This window comes from Corvus kubaryi, unplaced genomic scaffold, assembly GCF_017639235.1.
Source record: "Corvus kubaryi isolate FWS band 111438036 unplaced genomic scaffold, C.kubaryi_AGA036_p1.0 65164, whole genome shotgun sequence".
Classification (NCBI taxonomy): domain Eukaryota; kingdom Metazoa; phylum Chordata; class Aves; order Passeriformes; family Corvidae; genus Corvus; species Corvus kubaryi.
Window position 1 is genome coordinate 8,410 of NW_024581807.1, and position 19,887 is coordinate 28,296.

The 19,887-nt window shown below is 41.5% G+C and overlaps 2 protein-coding genes across 4 annotated transcripts; both read right to left on the bottom strand.

The window, feature by feature from the left end:
- Nucleotides 1-1,160: 1,160 nt before the first annotated feature.
- Nucleotides 1,161-5,443, bottom strand: LOC121673077 (uncharacterized protein C1orf115-like). The gene is made up of 2 exons (XM_042046120.1): nt 5,044-5,443; nt 1,161-2,697 (listed from the first exon to the last, which is right to left on the bottom strand). Exons 1-2 carry the CDS (start codon nt 5,332-5,334, stop codon nt 2,578-2,580), a joined length of 411 nt encoding a protein of 136 aa, XP_041902054.1. The 5' UTR covers nt 5,335-5,443; the 3' UTR covers nt 1,161-2,577.
- Nucleotides 5,444-8,719: 3,276 nt separating this feature from the next.
- On the bottom strand, nt 8,720-19,154 carry LOC121673076 (serine/threonine-protein kinase MARK1-like). Of its 3 annotated transcripts, none has more exons than XM_042046117.1 (5): nt 19,026-19,153; nt 16,729-16,887; nt 15,694-15,948; nt 12,895-12,939; nt 8,720-10,812 (listed from the first exon to the last, which is right to left on the bottom strand). In XM_042046117.1, exons 1-5 carry the CDS (start codon nt 19,100-19,102, stop codon nt 10,458-10,460), a joined length of 891 nt encoding a protein of 296 aa, XP_041902051.1. In that variant the 5' UTR covers nt 19,103-19,153; the 3' UTR covers nt 8,720-10,457. The 3 variants fall into 3 exon arrangements, with proteins under 3 accessions (XP_041902051.1, XP_041902052.1, XP_041902053.1); XM_042046118.1 differs by having other exon boundaries at nt 15,694-15,945; nt 19,026-19,152; XM_042046119.1 differs by lacking the exon at nt 12,895-12,939 and having other exon boundaries at nt 19,026-19,154.
- Between the last annotated feature and the right edge of the window lie 733 nt (nt 19,155-19,887).

Below are 19,887 nucleotides of genomic sequence, written 5' to 3' on the forward strand. Positions count from 1 at the left end.
AACCAAGTAACTCCCTCAAAGTTGCACCAGGTGAGCAAGAGCCCATGTGTCAGCAGGCAAAAGTCCACTGTGCTGAGCAGTTCAGGAGCTAAGGTTCATGTTTACCTTTGTGGAAGGTCTGAATGGGCTGGACCCTGTGTGTTGCAACGAGGGAGAAGCCTTACTAGTCAGGGGACACATGGACAAATAGATGGGACACTCACTCCACACAGAAAAATGGAGATCTCTCCCTACATGGTTTTAGTTATTTTTAAAAAGTTCTAATGATTTATGCTGTAAAAGCACTGTAAAACACGGAGTGGTGTAACAAAATCTGAAGTTAATCCCAAACTCCGTAGGCTGGTGTGGCATGTGGGTGGTAGGGACAGCCCTGTTCTTACTGCATTATCAACAACCCTCTGGCATGCTGCTGGGATGGGATCAGGGGGACAGGTCTGTCCCCACAAAAAGGCTCAAGAGAAACAACTGAAGGCATGAAATCAGTGAACAAAATCCCTTTGTGGGTATTCATACCCCAGTTTTTGCAATCTTAGAAGTCTTAGGTTTTAACTTTCATATTTTTAAAATCCCATACTGTAACTCTGAAGTTTCCTGTAGCCTGTTAACTCCTGCTCTCTCGTGCTAGGTAGACATAACAAAGCCTCTCCAGGCCTGCTCTCCAGGGACACTCAGACCGTCCTAGGCCCAAAAGCATAAACCAAAAGCCTCTAAAGTGGGGGCAAGCTTGGGGAAATGACATCATTAACTGAAGCTTTAATTGGAGAATTAACCCTGATATCCAAATGAACCAAACTTATAAAAGTGTGAAGAACTCGTGACCCATCATCCATCTTGGGTCCATTTTGAGAGTAGCCTCTGGCTCCCCAGGGTGTACCTTTGAAGGCCTTTCAAATAAATACCTACCTTTACTCCCTTATTCTTGTCTAGTCTCTGTGTTTAGGTAGCCTCTCAAGGCATCACTCTGCAGCCTCATCTCCACACCTTGCCATTCCTGAGCATTTCCACGCACTCTGGGCTACAATCATGTCCTACAAGGGCACTGAGGCCACAGGCAAAACAACGTGGGGAAGTTTACACTGCAGCTTCCCCTCACTGGCTGGGCTACTGTTGAGAAACTCCTCCTTTGTGCACTTACTTACGTGTGTAAGTAAAAACAGACATGGCTCTCGTGGCTTTTATTTACAGTCCAGTTAGAAAAGAGCATAACAGCCCACCCCACCCCCCCATCTGATTCATTTGCTACATTTAAAAGAAATATGGTGTGGTTTGCCAAGACATACAAACTCCTTTGTTCAGAAAAGACGAAGAAAGCAAGTGAACAGCATTTTTTTCCAGTTAAGTCAACTCCTTGATTACAAAAACAACATCAAAACTAGAAAGATATTTAATACAGAGAAAGTGCTAGCAGGGAAGTCATTTACAACTACCACAAAAGACTGAGACAAACAAACAAACAGACAAACAAACCCCACAGAATTTTTAAGGCCCATAAACCACCTTGTTCCCGTGTCATCAATACAAGATTTATATCCCTGGAGGTGTGACAGGGAAGTTGCTCCATGCACACCACGGAGCTGAGCCATCTGATACTGACATCCTCTGCTTACAGCTTCCAAGTGCAGAAATGAAGATGGAGCTGGGAGGTTATTTGGCCCTCTTCTCATACGTCACACTTGTACATTCTTATACCAAATGCTGTATGTATGGTTTTTTTCTCAGATGCAGCTGGTAATCAATTTATTTTTCCCCTGGTGAACACCACAGAATTAGGTGTAAAATGCCCCAGCTTCCAGATGCAGGTATATCACATTTAAACTCCATTCTCAGTAAAAAAATACATGCAGATTTCATAGTAGCAGAGGAAAAGTTTAAAATGTTAATCACAGCGAACCTTTAATGCCACAAAATCACAAATACACACCTCATTTTCTTTCCGGATTTTTACATCGTTCTTAAGATTATTTAAAGACTTACTATGCCCAGTGTTTGAAAAAAACAACCATGATGCAGCAGAGCTCTCCATGTCTCAGGCCACAGTCCATTTATGTCCAAGTATATTTTTTAAGCACACTCATCATCTTAACCCTCTCAGGTAAAAAACCCCAGCAAACTTGGAATCTCAGAAAACCAAAGACTATCTTTTCCTAATCCCTTGTTATGTTTCCTCCACTGCATTGACAATTCCTCTCACTACCCAAACTCATCTCCACCTCCCCAGCTGCTCTCCCATCCTCTGTTTTCCTTCATTTCTCTCTCCCTCACCTACTTACTTTGCTATCCATCCTTGGCTCCCTTCCACACGGAGCACAAAGCTCTGGAAAACCAACTCATGCCTGAAAACAAACTTCAGATCAATGAATCAAAGATTATTTTCTCATCCTTACACTTCTTTGACCCAATTGGATTTTACAAAGTGCTGGAATTTTTTTCAGAGATGAGCGCTCAGTCTTGGAAAGGGCCTGGCGCAGGGGCTCGGGGCTGTTGGTCCAAGAGGTTTTTCAGATCCAGGTCTCAAATTTAATCCTAAAAAAGCAGCAATGGCCTCGTGTCCTCTCCCGTGGGGCACATGGAGCTGCGCTAGCGGACGAAGGATGCCACATGTGCTGACACTCCAAAGGGAGCAGAATAGGCTGCTGCTAATCCTTGCAGGCCGACCACCAAGTAGTGACAACCCTTCTGCAGAACCTTCCCGACGTTCTGGGGAGAGAGGTGGGAAAAAGGGATGAAAAAAAGGCAAGGTGATAGAAAATACCTTCACACAAAATCATTTTGACAGCCAATGTCACGGCCCCAGAAAATGAAATTCTCCCACCGCTAACGAGGGCTGGAGAGTGGAAAAAAGTTTTACCATCTATTTTTATATAGGCATACACACCCACAGGGTATAGTTAAACTGAACGGATGCAGCCTCCACAGGAAGCCAGGCTTTTACATGTGATTCTATTCAAGAATAAAATTAGTTTAAAATCACCCTACTTTGGAGAAGTACATAATTGCCACATTACATGTTCTAACTATGTTAGTAACTCCTAAAAGCTCATAAGGTGTTCAAATTGGTGCTGAACAAGAAGGCAGTATTGACTGAGAATACTTTTATGGAAATTTCATGGCTTTTTGTCAAAATAAGGAAGTTTTGATCCATATTTGTAAACATTTAGGAACCCATCTATGTACTGCACTAGAGATAAACTTGCCATGGATTATTTAACTAAAAACCTTAATCTAATTTTAATATCACTTTTGATAGCTTTTGCTCATGTGGCTGCTCACAACTGGGGGATTAATACAATGTGGTCAGATCTGGAGGAATATCAGAATTAGTTTTTAGTAGCTCTTTATGGTTGTGTGGGACTCTTGTGACATGGAAAACACTGAATCTGAGTAAATATTTCTAAATTGATGAAATCCAGTCAATATCTATTATATTCCTATGATTTCTTAAAGCTGCATTACAGAGGTGCTGGCACATAAAAACCTTCATCTACCATGATGCTACTACGCAGTTGAACTTTGCTGGTTTTGCTCCTATGCAAACTTACTTGAAGGGAGTTAAGATGCCAAAATAAAAAGGCAGCTCGAGCCTGGGGGCAGATCCTGAGGCTGGAGGAGGGTCTTCCTTCCCACATCTGCTCCTGCCTCTTTATGTCACACTGGAGTCTTCTTTCCCCCTTCCTGCCCTTAACCTACCTACCCAGGCCTCACCTGTGCTTCTCTGAGTTGTTCTTTATGCCAGAGCCAAACTGGCAACCCTTCCCCATGGGAATGTCATCTGACCAACACAAAAGGGAATACACAGTGCCCAAGAACTGGCCTGTGCTTTAAACACCATTAAAAACACCCTTACACCACCAGCAAAATGATGACCTTCTGCAACATAACCATGCTCACAAAACGTACAGATCAGGCCTACAGCTCAAGACAGCTTCCTACAGCATAGGACCTGGAAAACACAGGGCTGGAAACTCAAAGTATCAACTCCATCATGAAAGAATGAAATATTCTGTTCATTTCTTTGTGAAACAGTAGGATTTGAGAGGCGGCTCCTGACTATGCTGACATCTGTAAACTCAATTTCAAAAGTAACTTTGCCAAGCTAATGGCATTTTCTGCATGTCAGACATAGCAAGCATATCTTTACCAAAATCATGGGGTTTTAATAGGATGCAGTAGAAAGTCATGTCTCATGCTAACATCTGTAATCTCAGCAGCAGGAGAGGATTCCTGACAACAGACAGGTTTCTCCTGCTAACACAGAAACTATTTTTTGCTACAAATATCCAAAACATACCTGAGACATACTTAAGTGACATGAACAAGAGAAAAACAATAGAATTGTTCCACATAGCAGTTTTGTAACCAAAGGGATCCGTCTTCCGGTGGGAAGAAAACCAAACCACCAGACTGTAGGACTTGTGACTTCCCACACAGGAAAGCAAAAGAACAATTTTGATCCAAAATAGTTGTTACAGACGAAGAACAAGCTGCATTTTTTTCTGGTAACCCACAGCAGTGATTTCTAAGGGTCACCTCAGCCAAGGAATGTCCTTCGGGGCTGTTTACCGTTTCTTTCGGGTACTTCAGTGGAAGGGAAAAAAATGCAGGCCAATTAACTGGAAGTTTTAAGGAATAGTTTTAAAACAATGACGCCGAGGGAAACGCAGAACTAAGCAAGGCAAAGCACCCGTCACATGGATTAGCTTAGTGTCATTTTCACTCCGAAGAGACAGATTTTGTGCTCTTTGATCCAGGCGAGGGTCGGTGTTCGGCCCTTCCCACCAGCACCAGCTCCTTCCCGGGCAGGTCCAGAGCAAGCCCTGACCCCCACCTCGGAGCCGGGCGCTGGTTCTGAAGTGCCTGCGGAATAATGGGCATTCCCAGAGCCCCTCAGAACTGTCGGAGCCGAGGCCCCGCTGCCCTCCCGGCACCGCAGCCCCCGTGCCGAGGGTCCCCGTGCCGAGGGTCCCCGTGCCGGGGGTCCCCGTGCCGAGGGTCCCCGTGCCGGGGGTCCCCGCTCCGGCCGCCCCGGGCGCGCTGTGCCCTCACCTTTCCGTACTTCTTCAGGCGCTTCCCGTAGGGCCGCTTGCCGGGGGCCCGCGGCGGGCGCAGCGGCTCGTAGGAGCCGGGCAGCACGGCGAAGTGCACCTTCCTGCACCCGACGCCCTCCTCCTCCTCCTCCTCCTGCAGCGCCGCCGCCCGCGGGGCCCCCGCGCTGCCCCCGGCCCCCGCCGCCGCCTCCTCCTCCTCGCCGGGCAGGATGGAGACCTGGTCGTCACCGGGCCCGCGGCGGGAGAACCTGCCCCTCACCTTGGCGCCCAGGCGCGCACCCACCGTCATGGTGCCGCCGGGCGCCGACCCGTCCGCGCCGACCTCGGGCGCTTCCTCCGCCGCTGCGCCACAGGTGTGGCCTGAGGCGGCCGCTGCCCCCTCCCCGGGGCGGGACGGCTGCGGGAAGAGGCGCCCCGGCCCGGGACAGGCGGGCGAGGGCTGGCGGTGCCCCCGGCCCCGCCGCTGTTCTGGTGCGGGAAGCCCGGGATTCGAGCCCGTCGGCTCAGCGGGGACAGGTGAGCGCTGAGGGGGCGGCACAGCCCCGCACCACCCCCGGGCTCCTTCGGCCTCGGCGCCGCCAGGGCCGGCGAGACCCTTGGAAGCTCCTTCCGTGGCACCGCACGCACTGACCCGGCCCGCGGCAGCGCCAGGAGGTCCCGTTCTTTCCCCGTCAGAGAAAAAGGCCAAGCTCCCTGGACACCCCTCAGTTACAGGCGCTCCTACTAAAGGCAGGGGTAAACAGCCTCTTCTGCATCCTGGGCTGCGTTCGGCTACCCCTGGCCAAGGGGAAAGCGCCGAAGAAATTTCTCAGTGGCTTTTGCCCAGGTGCTGGGGAGGCTGAGATAGCCCCACCTCTGCGGCTGGGGTGCTGCAGTGTAACAGCTGCCTTTTCTAAGCGGCGTTCCTCACCTGGGTACATCAAGAACTACAAAATCGTATAGGGAGGATAGATACAACTTATTAAACCAGTTGGTGTATTTATCAACATTTGATACGCATATGAACACTTTGGACAAGCAGATGCAACACAGGCACAGACTAATCCTTTACCTTGAACTTTTCTTAACCGGGGAATAAAGCCTTCAACCTGTGCCTCCCCAATATGTATGCATAACATTCGGGAAGTAAATCCTGCACTCAACGCTGTTATCTGCCCCAAGGACAATGATTCACCACCTTCACAGCTCCGGAAAGCTGCGTAAAGAAGAGCGGGGCCGCGTCTCTGCAGGGTGGGAGGTGTGAGCCAAGTCTCAGGACTGTCACTACAGAAGTGCTCTGTCCCTTCCTCGATTTCATATTGAAGGCGTCACCACTCCTGTTGCCATTGTCGAGTTTTTAAGTCTCCAAAAGCTTGAGGCAGTAACCTAAACCAGGACAAGATTTTTGTTCACTGTATACCAGTCCCGAAGGGTCACCTACCACAGACCACGTGTGGCCCTGGGAGCTCCTCCTTCCTCTGGGCTCTGGCTTCGGCAGCGTCTGCAGGGCCCGTTTCTGAGCCACCCAGTTCTTCCCCCACCTCCTGGGGCCAGATGTTGAGCTTGCCTGCATTCCAAAGGTGCAGGTCGTTCCTGAACACTGCACACTGAAACGGAGTAGCACCATAGCTCCACAACGATTGCACGGGGGAGGGGGCAGGGGGAGAGGAGGTAAATTTTGCACTGCTGTAGCTTTTCATGAGCTACTTTCTTATAAAGTTTGAGGTAATTGTTTGATGCTGATTAAGCAGCAGCATCAAGAAATAAAATACCAATAATCTGTTCAGCAGCTTTTAAATTGGAAACTTTTTTCTTGTTAACCTGAAGCTATCTTGAAAAATCTCAAAAAAATGCATTAAGTATTTTTCAGGGGCTTTGAGAAGTGTGTATGTTCAAGTTTTCTATATAGAGCCAATAGGGGATGTATACTTGCCCCTAAAGGAGAAGCTCTGAGGTAGATAATTTTTCACTATCTTCTCAAGAGGGGCAGGCCTTTCCCCAGAGACTGGGTTTGTACCTCACGAGTTTGCTTCCTTTTTCAGAATACAACTCTCTGCTGAGATTTAGTGTCTCCATTTGTATGGTGGCCAAGGAATCACATATTCTGAGATGCATAGGTCCAAGGTACCCTTCGGTGTATGACACCAGATACCAAAACCTTTGTCTAAACAGCTCATGGAATTTCAGCATCATGCATTACCATACGGCATAATGATCTCACTTGGTTCTCCAGCAGTGTCATTCATTCAGTGGACCAGGAACGACTCTTTATTGTATTTTTACTGATTTAAATACATTTTAATGTTTTTAAATTGGACTGTGTGAAAAGGGATGCACCGAGTTTGGAAACATCTGTATACCTCAAAAGAAATAATACCCAAAAAAACCCCAACCCAGACCAGCAGAACCATGCAGTAACCCCACTGCTCACCCTCCACCCACCCCAAACACCCCCCACAGACACTGCCAACAAATTACAATTGAATTCGTGAGGCCTCTCAAGATTCGAGGCATCCCTATCCCTGCCTGGAGCTGGGAAACATGAAGTGGCATTTAAAACTTTCGTATTTCTAAAGTGAAAGCTGTGCTGGTAAAATGCCACACCAGCCCCCTCCCACATGGAAGTTGGGAACGTTTGGATCTGAAATGCAGCTTATCCCACTGTTGCCTAAGGAGTAACTTACATATGAACAGGTCCAGCATAAGGCAGCTGTTGAGGACTCCCAGAACCAGGCGCTGAGGTTGGGTAGGCACCATCTCCCTGATCCCAGACTAAGACGACTCTGCTTGCCAATAAAACCAGAGACTTTTTTCAGAACTGCTTTCTCTGATCTATCCATCTTATTCCTCCTGGGGCAGCAGCAGATTTGGAAAGCCAAATGCTGCACTTGTGTGCACCTACACCTTTCGCACTCAGACTGTGGCCTTTAGGAAGCTCCTGGGGTATTTGCTATGGAGAGCCTTAGGTGGGTCACAGCTCATCCTCCAGCAAGGTAAAAGAAGGAGGGCAGCAGGGTTTAGGAATCAGGGCGGTTTCACACTACTGGCAGTCACTGGACGGAACACCATTTGCAATCTACACTGACATATAAACATTAAACTGGCAGCGCCACATTTCATGGGAGAGTTGAACTAAAATCTATCAGCTCTGTCCTCTGGAAAAGCTACCTGTGTTTTATGGAACTTTGCTGCATCTCTGCTTCTATGGAGTGGTGAAAACCAGCGACAATCTAGGGCAAAGTTAGCCATGGAAAAACAGCGCCTGTAAAGCAGGAAGCTTTCCTAAGTACTTAATCTACTGTCTCACAGCATGACCTATATTTTTTTTCCACTGAACCTTCTGAAAAGGCAAAAGGTTTTGTTTCATGACCAAGTTCATACATTATCTTAGATTAGCATCACGGTTACATTTTAGTTGTGTATTTTAAAGAAAAATCGAGCATTTATAGACATTTATGGGTAAATTGGGCAGACACACACCCCTCTCCTCCCCAGGCTGATTTTTGGTGAACTCCTGTAAAAGCTCCTGGATATCCATTAATGCTAAACCACTGACAGTTTCTGAACAGTGCAGGACCACTTGAACCCATGCAATCCTAATCCTGCATTCACACTGTGCTGAAGATGGAGCCTATGCACCTTTAAACTGTTTTGCTACCTGCAGTAATGATTTTATAAAGGGCAAACAACAAGTATTTTAGTATGAGAACTGTTCAAGTAAGTTTTAATAGAGTGCACCAGTGAATCAAGATGACTTGCATCAGATTTTGTTTCAATGAACATCAGATAAAAAAAAGAAAAGGGGCTACAGTTCTTTCTTTCCAAACACCACCCTTTTTCTAAGGCAACAACACACGCCCATTTCCGAACATAACTGTTACATAGGAAAGCTACATCACAGTACAGTATGTAAAGTCCATCTCGGTCAAGAAGCCATTAGAGAATGGCACATTTACTACACTTACAGCTTTCTAACTTAGGGTTACAGAGTTTACCACAGCTTTTTTTTTAGTTTTTATTTTTTAAAGTGACAATTTCTTAATGAACTTTCTATTCTTCACAAGAGTGTGCAGATGGGGCCCATATGTTGATATTACAGTAATTACGACATTAAATAACATTGCACAACCAACCTCTATGGTTAATTCAGTACAAAAGAACAAGTATTAAAATGTACCAGTACTAGTGGTTTTACATAGTTTATAATCATTAATTATGAAGGAAAAAAAAAGTGGGGCTGTTTTTTTTTTTTTTCTTTTCTGTAGGCAAGTGCCTAATTACAAAGCTGCACATTACAGGCATAATGATGTGGAATAAATACAAGAAATCTGGTAAAATATTAAACACAAACAGGTTACATGGGAACAAACTGTACAACCACAAAAGCATAAATCAACAATTTATCATTATAAACAATGTATGTTTAGCTGTAAAATATTATGTGGAATTGCATGTACTCTTTGGGGCACATGTTCCAAAAGCCAAGCTAATTCCTGAGGTGGTATTATTAACTTACACAATTGGTCAACACTTCAGATTATCTTGTGCTATTAAACAATCCCAATGTTAATATATTTCCATAAAATGGAATTTGTAGTATTCTGAAGGCAGCAAATAAGTGATATTTTACACCAAGATATTCAAATAATTCCGGTTCTCCATTTTGGTGCTACATTTATTAATGGGCCACGGGAATAAGAATTGGAATTTGCAGACAGAAATCACTTATGCCCGGTTTCTGTTCCCCCACAGCTCAGAGCTGGCCAAAGGCAGAACAAAGTTTCTAAACTGTAAGTGCCAACACTGTAAACATGTTTGTCTCTTTTTTTTAACTAAACACTGTCCAATAACAAGGAAAAGAGCCAAAGATAAGCAGGAACAGTCTCATGTAGAACAAAAGCCAATTATTCATTGACTTTTGGTTCAACTCATGAACAATTTTTAAATAATTAAAAATGGTCATGCTACAGTTGTGAAAACTAGTTTTGTGCATTTGACTCAGGACACAAGTTTTTTAAAAAACGCATGGTAGAGGTGAGACTTATAAAACCCACCAAAAATGTAAATGATAGGGAAGAACTTTTCCAACTCAAAGCATCAAACATACATTTCTGTGCAGAAATCTAGACAACTATACAAGATCTGAATTTAAGCAGTCATCTTTTTATTATACAACTCTATGAACATAAAATGAACAGAATGCTCTATATACTTACCTGTACATGTGAACATAACTTCTTTAGCTACAGTTATTTAATATAGGTCATACTGGATTTAACTTTACAATTCTGAATAACTATGTATAACCTTATTGCAATAAGGGCAATTTCTACATGGGAAGTTTCACAGGCCAATCACATTAGGCAAAACCAGTACATTCAAAGTGTAGATCATGTATGAATCTTCCCTGATCCCAAAGAATTTAGGTTCTCTTTACAGCTTAAGCTCATTTGCTATCTTGGATGCAATGTTCTTAAATGCAATAGAAGTCCCAGATATTCTCTTGAAGCGAACTCCATTGAGCGACAATCGTGGCAGTTTGCAGACTTCCATCTCCCACTGAACAAGGCTGTCTTGTCGTGCATCACCGTGGACACAGAAGAGCAAAAACCTCTCTTTTTGTTCGTAATCACAGTTATTAGCATCTAACACTTTCCGAATCTCTCTCATCATATCATTCGGGTCCATAGAACTTGTGGTCTTCATACTCCACGTGAACCGCAAGGAGCGTGGCTTTGAATCTTTGCTATCCTCCTTCTCTCTGTCTTTAGGCTCCCCAGAAACACTCCTGGAACAAGTGACATACAGCCAAGTCAAAACCAAAGCAGTGTAGTCGAGAGAGATGAAGAGAAATACAGTTCTTGAACAGGGGTTTCTAAACTGCCATTGAGATGCCATGAGTCATGGGCGAGCCAATTCAGGGATTTGGATGGACACTGCTGGAACAGTCCTGCCCCACATGCTGCACGCATGTGCTCAGCACAGCACCGTGCCACAGTAGTGGCACACAGCAAAGCAAGTTTGGAAACCCCTGCTCTACAATGTTCTGATGACAACATGTGCAATGGTAACTGCAGCAGACACACGTTACTCCATACTGCTCCAAAGAGAGTGGAATCTATGTAAAAGCATGACTGAAGTTCTGCTGATTTCATGATCTGGAGCATGCCATACACCAACAAAACTGAAGTTGAGGGACACAATCCTGAAGCAGAAATCATACTGTAAAAGCAGCAGAGGAAGAAATCCCACCCTGCAATTCACAAGTCTTTAGTTAATTCCCTCCCCTCTTTTCTGCCTTCCCCCCGTTTTGTACTTGCTTAGATTTTTGACCTCTCTCTGTGTCAAAAGACCTTATAATAACATGTTTTATTTTAACTGATGAGGCAGAATTTTGGACTGTAATTTGGTTGTAAACAGCCTGTTAGTCACCACTTGAGTATACAGCCACCAGCTTTTACGCATAAGAAACAGCGACGTGTATTTTACAAATACAGACACAAAGTATTTTATTTGATAAAGGACAAAACAGCAAGGGAGCAATTCCAATTAATGCTCTTAGTCTGATGCTTCCTTATCAAACAGATTACTCGTTCCATTACAGAAAACATTTTGAGAACCAGCACTAATTATTTTAAAGTAATTCCACGGTCAGCTGTATCTGTTTGTGCCACAGGTACTCCTGATGCTGATGCCTCCCCAGCCATCACTGGGGAAAGGTGCTGCACTCATTTTGAGTGTATAAACAGTCATTATGCAGAGAGGAGTCAAAACAAGCACTTTTAATTTGACTTTGTGTGACCCCCAGAGAACCACACTGATATCAAAGGATAAAGCAGGGATAAGATCTCAAATGACTTTTTTAGCCCAAAACAGACACTGTAGGATGACAAAAAGCAGAGAAAGCTAGAGAATGAAAGCAAGAGCTGAAAGCAACTTTACACTTCACTTGAACACTCAGTCTCTTTTCCCTTTCCACATCCAAGAGTTTGACAGCTAATAGACTCTGAATTGAAAAGGGCTAACTTAGATAAATGCATTGTGTGTTATATACAGTGTATCCTGGTAAGAATGTGCTGTTTATTTTTTTTTTTAATAGAGGCTTTCTGTTTTGAAAACTAAATCAATACCTTCTGTAAGTGACCAGTTTAGAATGAATGCAAACTACAATGCCTGTTCATTAGAGAGCAGAAAAATAAGGAGGTATGCACTGTGCTTAAGCACACCAAAAATGCAGAGCCAAATGCTGAAACATGGCAAAAGAGCAGATATACTGGAAAATGAGCATATGAAGGAATGTTTTATTGCTAACAAAGCATCTGTAGATTTGTGTACAGTGGCTGCCACAGAAATTCAATATTTGGCGGTCACCACCCCTTTTGTCTGAATGTCACTTGCTTTATTTCTCAGAGCAAGTGACATTCATTTCTCAGGGACTATAAGGTGTTTACTTATGGCAAGTAGCAGCTTTAGTAATGAGCACAGTATGTAACTATAGTAAAAATTTAATAGGTACATATATACACACATACACACGAAGTATTTACACTGTCCACTGAAACCAAAAGTAAACACCATTAAATATTTGTAAGTCAAAACATGATTTTAAGTGCCTGAAGGATTGGTTAACTCCTACAGGGGGCTTTATTATTCAAAGGAACACACATAAAGGTTTATATTAAATACTTCGCAAGAAAGCAGAAATGAGGGATATAAAGGACCTCACCAAGACCCCCTCCCCCCAAATAGAAAACATTTTTGAAATACAGAATACTTAAGCACTATTCTCTTTTACATCCTGATTAAAAGGCTTTAAGAAATCACTTGATTCGAAAGACCTAGGAGCGAAGTATTAATAGTGACTCCTCACCTTGAGGTGTCAGTTCTGCCACTGGCTTCGCCTTCACTTGGATCCCTCAAAACAAAGTTAAGGTTGAGATTCAATGATAAAGGTGAAAAATAAAAGTTAAGAAAACCTACACCTAGAACAATGTTAAATAGCTACTGACAAAAAAAAAAAATCAGTATAATAATGTCAAGCCTAATACTGTTTAAAGTATTTTTTCACAGCTGTAATTTTAGTTTCCCTTTATGACACCTTAGCTTTCTTCAGCTCTGACATGTAATTGTTTTATTTTTTCCCCAACTGATGGCAAAATTAACATGTTGTTCTGAACCTACTGCAGACAGAGCAATGGCCACATGTAATTCCAGCAAGCACAGAGGAGCAGTTCGTCAAGGTGGTCCGGGGGGCTCCACTCTGCATCCCTGTGGGTCAGGCCTTTGTATGTCAGCACTTTGAGACAAGCCCATGCTTAAGCACACTCAAGCAATTAACAATAAGATGTGCCTAAGGGTTTGTGAGACCAAATGCTTGAAGCCCAGTTCACGAAGGTTACTTCAACATCGGCTTCACTTTAAGCAAATCAGCTGTTACACTGACTCCAGTGATATTACCACAGAGCTCAAGATTAAATATATCTTTAACTTGTTGCATTAGAGCTGTGCTTTGCAAGGAACTGTTTTATATTATGTCTTTTTAGTATGAAGCAACTTGAAACATATCCCCAGACTGTGTAAGCCACCTAGGTATGTTCCTAGTGCTGCTGTACCAACATTTTGGCACCTAATTGCAATTAGCTGATTAATGTAATACCTTCAAAACACAAACACTTTAGTAACTAACACCAGGGAAGTATCATTTGACATAAACCATTGATTCAAAATACTTCAATACCCTATTCACTAAGCATTCTCATTATGTATTTATTTTATATACTTACCAGAAAAGGCATTTACCCTTGTCAAAAGTTAGTAAAAAAAGTCTTTCATGACACCTTCTAGTCAAAGTATGCTTTAAACCATTATTTCCTGAACAGTATAGAAGTTAAAAGTTATGTGATCCAACTCAAAGAACAGCAAAAAAATAACCCCCTGGACCTCCACCCACGTAATCCCAGTCATTAAGTCTCAAACAACCCAAATTAAAAAGAATAAGAACACATCAAAACACCCCACCATCACCAGAAACAAAACAAACACACACCCTATAGGGCCATGACAAAATATACTTTTAACAGTACAAAACATACTAGGAAATTGTATAAAACCTTCTATAATAAAGATAAATTTACAATACAGCAATTTAAGATATCTTAATTCTAAACATATAGTCCAAAATGTTATTTTAATATTGTAGTTTAAGATAGTGAAGATATTATTTCTTTGATCTAACTCTTAAAAAAATGCAATATACCATTCCTTGCAAATAACAAGGAGCTGTTACACAAAAAAGCAGCCTGTGCTCTTGAGGTTGATTAGTTACTCAACAGAAAATACCTTTCTTCTCATTTAGAAATCTACACTGACAACAGTTGACTAACTTTCCCGTAATATTTTTTTTCCTCTTTAAAATCAGAGAACAATTCTCTCCTTGCTACTATGTAAGTGCTGGAGATACCAATAACAGATGATCATAGTCCTGTATGTTCAGGTTTCTGGAAAAAGAAAATAATTCATATACTTTTCTTTTTAGGTCTTCATAGGAAGTATTATTTAGGCACACACTGATGCACTATCAGCTCACCAGGTGAAATCAATTTTGTGAGGAACATCACTCCATTTCCAGCTTTCTCTCTCCTCTTGCCTTGTACAATTCATGATATTTTACCTATAAATTTGCAACTACTAGCTTAACCTAACTTTGAATTGATCTTTTTTTTCCCCCTACACACAAGTGATAGGATTCAGGGCATAACAGCCCTCCTCTTGCATTCTCTGCAAGAGAACAAGAAATTTCCAGTATATAATTGTGTTGTAAAGCTGAGAATAATGCACTATGGACACATCCATAAACAGAATTGAAAATTAATAGATAAATCACTGGTAGAAAGAGGCAAACTGAAAAATTAAGTCCCCTTTTGGGAAGGCTCTTGTGACTTCTAAGTCAACAGTCACCTGATATTAAACCCAGTATTTGAAAATCTATCTCAGCACCTCTCCTCACAGTTTTATTGCTGTTAGCATCATCAAAGGAATGAATGAAGATCCAGGATGTGTGGGTTTACTTCTTTCAGAAACCTGAACTTACATTTGAAGAAGTTGGTGACATAGAACAACAGGCTGTATGATACTGAAATACTATTATTTTCACACTTCCAGACTTCTGCCTGCTTCTAACTTCTCATTTATTCACAGATTTAAGAATTACCTGAAATAACTTGTGAATACCTATTCCTTTTAAGGACAGCAATAGAATGATTGTAAATATAGCCCTTGCAACAAACTGCATCCAATTAAAAAAGTAAAATATTGTTAACACTAAATAATGACTCATTTTGAAGTCACTGTTTCCAGTATTCAAACTAATTTGATTTTAATTTAATTGTATCATAGCTGTGAAACAAGAGCAAAAGCCCCTTTTGAGCAGCGTTCTCTTGCTCCTGTAAGATAAAGAAGCAGAATAGCTGCTCAAACAATGGTTACAATACGTACAGAGAAGTGAAACAAGGCAGATGCAGGAAGGAACACACCAACCAAGTAGCACTCTAACTAAATTTATATTCACTTCAGAGTTACACTGGAAACTGTCAAAGACTTCACAGCTAAAGCCCTGGTTACAGGCTGGGCCTCTCTAATTTTGTTTTCTCTTAAAACGTGAGGTACCAACCTGCGGACAAACTTGGAGGTGATCTTGCTGATGATGCCAGTGGACGTGCCCCTCCTGGCGTGTGCGAACGCACCGGTCTCGTGGGACGGCGAGGCGGGCGGGCCGTTGTAGGTGGCGTTGCGCCGCTCCCGCAGCTGCTCCCCGTGGAAAGTGCTGCGGCTGGAGCTGCCCCGGGGAAAGCGGGTCCGGTCTGGAGTGGTAGTGCTAATGCTATGAGCAGATGGGGAGGCAGCAGGCACTCTTTGAGTTGCACTGCTGGGAAAACAGAAGCATAAATAACGAGAGACTAGGCTAAAAGCCCTCCTACATGACAACTGTTTCTCAAAGACAGGAAAGAAACCCCGCTCTTGATTCTTTTTAAAAACTGAATGTGCTACTGATCTGCTTTTATGATTCATACTCAGTTTGATTTTACAATGAATATCTCTTGATTATTTCTATCTCAAGTATTAGAGCTGGTAAAGTATACACAGATCATAGGACAAAGGAAAAAGGTAGAAAAGTGTGGTGGGAGCTGAAATGTTCCCAGCTCTCTTCTGGAAAAACATGCTCATTAACATCCTTAACACAAGCACTCCCAAAAAACTTAATGGGTATTTCTTCAGTCATAACCTGACAGAAGTAAGTGTATAAAGCTATTCAGGCAGTTAATAGTAAGAACAACTATACTGCAGTGCTTTTAGACACCAATGAGCTTAGCAACCTATAAATCAGAGAGGTTAACATTTAATTTCAATTTATGGTGGCCTGCATTGCACGGTCCCATCTTAAGTAGTCAGATTTTTAACTACTTAAGTTTTCCAGAAGTTTCCAGAGGGAGGCAGTCAAGGAACTTTTTTAACTGTATGCAAACGTGTGCCATGAACAAAACCAGGCTTAAATCATCTGTAATACCCACAATACTTGAGCAAGTTTAAAACCAGTACACAACGTGGCAGTTTTGACTGGACTACAAACACTTTGAGGTCTATCATGAACTGAACAACAGCATTTCTGAAGTGCACAGCAATGAAGAAACGCCCATCAATCTGTTACCTTGGTCGGTAAGCTTCAGTACCATCTTTGATGGTTGGCAGTGTGACTTTGATAGGGTGACCAGAGGCAGACATAGACTTTTGATGCCGAGGGCGCGTGGAGACAGAGGCCACTGCAGAGCCTGCGGAGGATGTGCTGCTTGCAGACATTTCTGTCAGGCTTTTGCCATGGCAGCAAGGCAGCAGGGATGGACAAATGACAAGGGAAAAGAAAGGTTAGTGTAAAACCCCTTAAAAAAGAGAAAACAACTCATTTCTTCTTTTAGAACTCAGCAGTGCTGTTTAATTAAACAGAAGACCGAGTGACCAGGCTGCCTTAATCAGTTAAAGAATACAGAATTCTGAGAGAATTATGTTCATCCATAAATGAATTCTCCATATATGCTAAATTAGGCCTTTTCATTCCTCCCAAGTTTAAAGCTTACACACACGTTATTCAAAGTAATGAAGAAAGACTACAAAGAATACAAGGACATAATAAAAAATACTGAAAAAGAAATTCACAAAGACTTAAACAGATTGATTAAATAGACTCCTTTTGTGAATACCCTTATTTACAGTTAAAACAAACATCTAAAACTTGAAACATTTGGAACTGCTGTCACATTATCACTTAGAAGTGACTGGTTTTTAAAGGACCAATTTGTCCTTCTCCTCTGGACTATCCCAGACACTGCTGGGCTGAGTCAACCCTTTCAAAGTACAGTTCCTTCTACCAGTACTTTTATTTCTCCTTCCTTAAGTGGCAAGAAAGATGGAAGTAGTGGCAAAACTATTGTGCCATTAATTTTTAAAACAAAAGTCAAACGAATTAGGGCAAAATACAGCTTTGCCTTTACAAGCATAAGTGAAATTGCATTAATAATGTATTAGCAACTGGAGTCCCACAGCCAAATAATATCTGTAGCAAAGAGGTAACGATTTCAGATGAACAATTCGATGACACAAGACATTCAGCTACACCCAATCCAAATTCATTTGCAACACACATCTTGTAGGAAAGGCAAATAATACAACTCAAAAGAAAATTCTTCCTCATTTTTCAGAATATGCTTTAAGAACTGGGCACAATTTTCATTGTACTCATGAAAGGAACAGGGATTAAGAATCTTTCAACACTAGAAAAATTGAACTGTAAAATGAAAAACTTTGAAAAAAATCCCTTCTCTTTATAGTGTTTCATGCATTAAACCTCTTGAAAGAAAAGTATCTTTGTGAGATCAGAAAAAATACTGTAATATATATTTTAACCCTCTATCTAAAAACTACATTACCTTCTTTCTTTTCAAAAATGGATTACTACCCTTATTCAAATATTTGAAACTATACACAAAACTACTGGAAGACACTTTTGAAAGCACCCATCCAATAATTTGAAATTAAAGTGATTTAAGGAAGTACATTAAAAAGCAGAAAACTAATTCTAAGTGTTTAATTAAATAGTTGTATTTTGTGTTCCACAGCTCATTTTGTTGTAGCTGAACAACCCTATAGTTCTCTTATTTCCAAAATTGTATGCATCATTAAAAAATTAAACACTATGACAGAAAACAAAAGAAAACTAGTTTACTAGATTATGCTATTTCGTGCTATGAATTTTTTTGTTCATTTTACAGTAACTGTTGTATTTGAATAACTTCAAAAGCACCAGAGTAAGACCTGTTCTTTGAATCTAAAAACAAAATTGTATTTTTATTATTCTCCAGTAAAGTCAGTATTTTATTTTTCAGTCAAGTACAGGAGTTAAGTAACACCAGGGATGAACAAAAGATTTTTAAAAAGACTAATTGGCAGTGTTAAACACAATACTACTTAACAAAACATACTAAACTGAGCTTGTCATCCCACAAAAGACACAAATGGGTTACCATCACTATGAAAATATTATTTAGGCCAAAAACTTATATTGAAAACAATTGACAAATTTTAACCATTTCAGCTTTTTGAGTGATTGGGGGAAATGAAAAAGGATCAGGCTACACTGTCAGAGTAATCCATCTCAAGCTCTCCACAGCATAACTGCCCACTTAGCAATTAGTTATTAGCACAGTTACTCCATCCTGTGTCGGAAGACAACCCTCAGTAATCAATGTAATGCCATAAAAAGAAGCAAAGGCTGCCTGACACACAGCTTAAAAAGTCGCCACAAAGCAGCAGCAGTGGAAGATGAAAACATACACTTGGACTTCATGTATTTCACACTGTGATTCATAATGGTATGGATTAATTGCATAACCTGTGTCTTCTGTGCCTCAGTTCTTGTACTCAAACCAATAAACAAGGAAAGTTGAACAATACCTGTTGTCCTTCCCATTCTGTATTGCAGAATAGCGATCTGAAGAACGTTCACAAACGTAAGTGTTCCTCCTTGTCATTCCACTACCAGAAAACACGTTATTCTAGAAGGAAATTAAGACTAAAGTTAAATTAAATACTTTCTTCTACTGTATATCATGTTGTACAAAAACTTAAGCATTGGAAGAATACTTAGCATTTCAGCCACTTATGTGTATTGTTAATGCTTTCAAATGTACTAAGTCAATCTGTCAACATAAATCCTTTATATCATCAGCTGTTTTTTCCAATAGCTCATTCACCATCTCATTACTGCACTATTGAGTATACACTGAGAGAACACAAGGAAGTTTAATTTTGCTGACACATGCTTTAGAAAGTGTTATTATGCAATTCCCACATACTGTGTTCCTGTATTATTGGTCCCTGGGATCAAACAAACCAGGATCCCAGAGAACACACCTGTGGCTGGCTGAAAGGCTTTCCTGCACAGCATGATTTTCCAATAAGGGCTCCAGTTTGTTGCCCCTGTCAAAAGAGCTTTCAAGAGGAAAATGGAAATACTATCACTGTGTGCCAGTCAACCCAGAAATTATGATGCAGATAACATGGCAAATATGTCTTGTAGCTACAAATACATTACCCCAAAAGATACACAAAAATATTTTTAAATTATCCACATTAAATTAGCCTTTTTAATTTTAAATGTTTGAGTTTTAAACAAAAATATTCAGTAGCTGTGTAAGCTGCTCAACCTTGAACTACTATTGTAATATCAGACACCAATATTCCCTAATCATGCCCATCACAAAGCCTTTCAAAGTCCCCAAAATAGTAACAGAGCTAAAAATGCATGAATATTGAA

Excerpts from the sequence above, each read along its gene's own strand:
- LOC121673077 (XM_042046120.1), bottom strand. The coding sequence starts at position 5,334 with ATGACGGTGGGTGCGCGCCTGGGCGCCAAGGTGAGGGGCAGGTTCTCC. Across the intron at positions 2,698-5,043 it reads GCCTGAAGAAGTACGGAAAG|AACGTCGGGAAGGTTCTGCA; the intron begins GTGAGGGCACAG and ends CTCTCTCCCCAG.
- LOC121673076 (XM_042046117.1), bottom strand. The coding sequence starts at position 19,102 with ATGACAAGGAGGAACACTTACGTTTGTGAACGTTCTTCAGATCGCTAT. Across the intron at positions 15,949-16,728 it reads ACTGAAGCTTACCGACCAAG|CAGTGCAACTCAAAGAGTGC; the intron begins GTAACAGATTGA and ends CTGTTTTCCCAG. Across the intron at positions 12,940-15,693 it reads ACCTCCAAGTTTGTCCGCAG|GGATCCAAGTGAAGGCGAAG; the intron begins GTTGGTACCTCA and ends CTTTGTTTTGAG.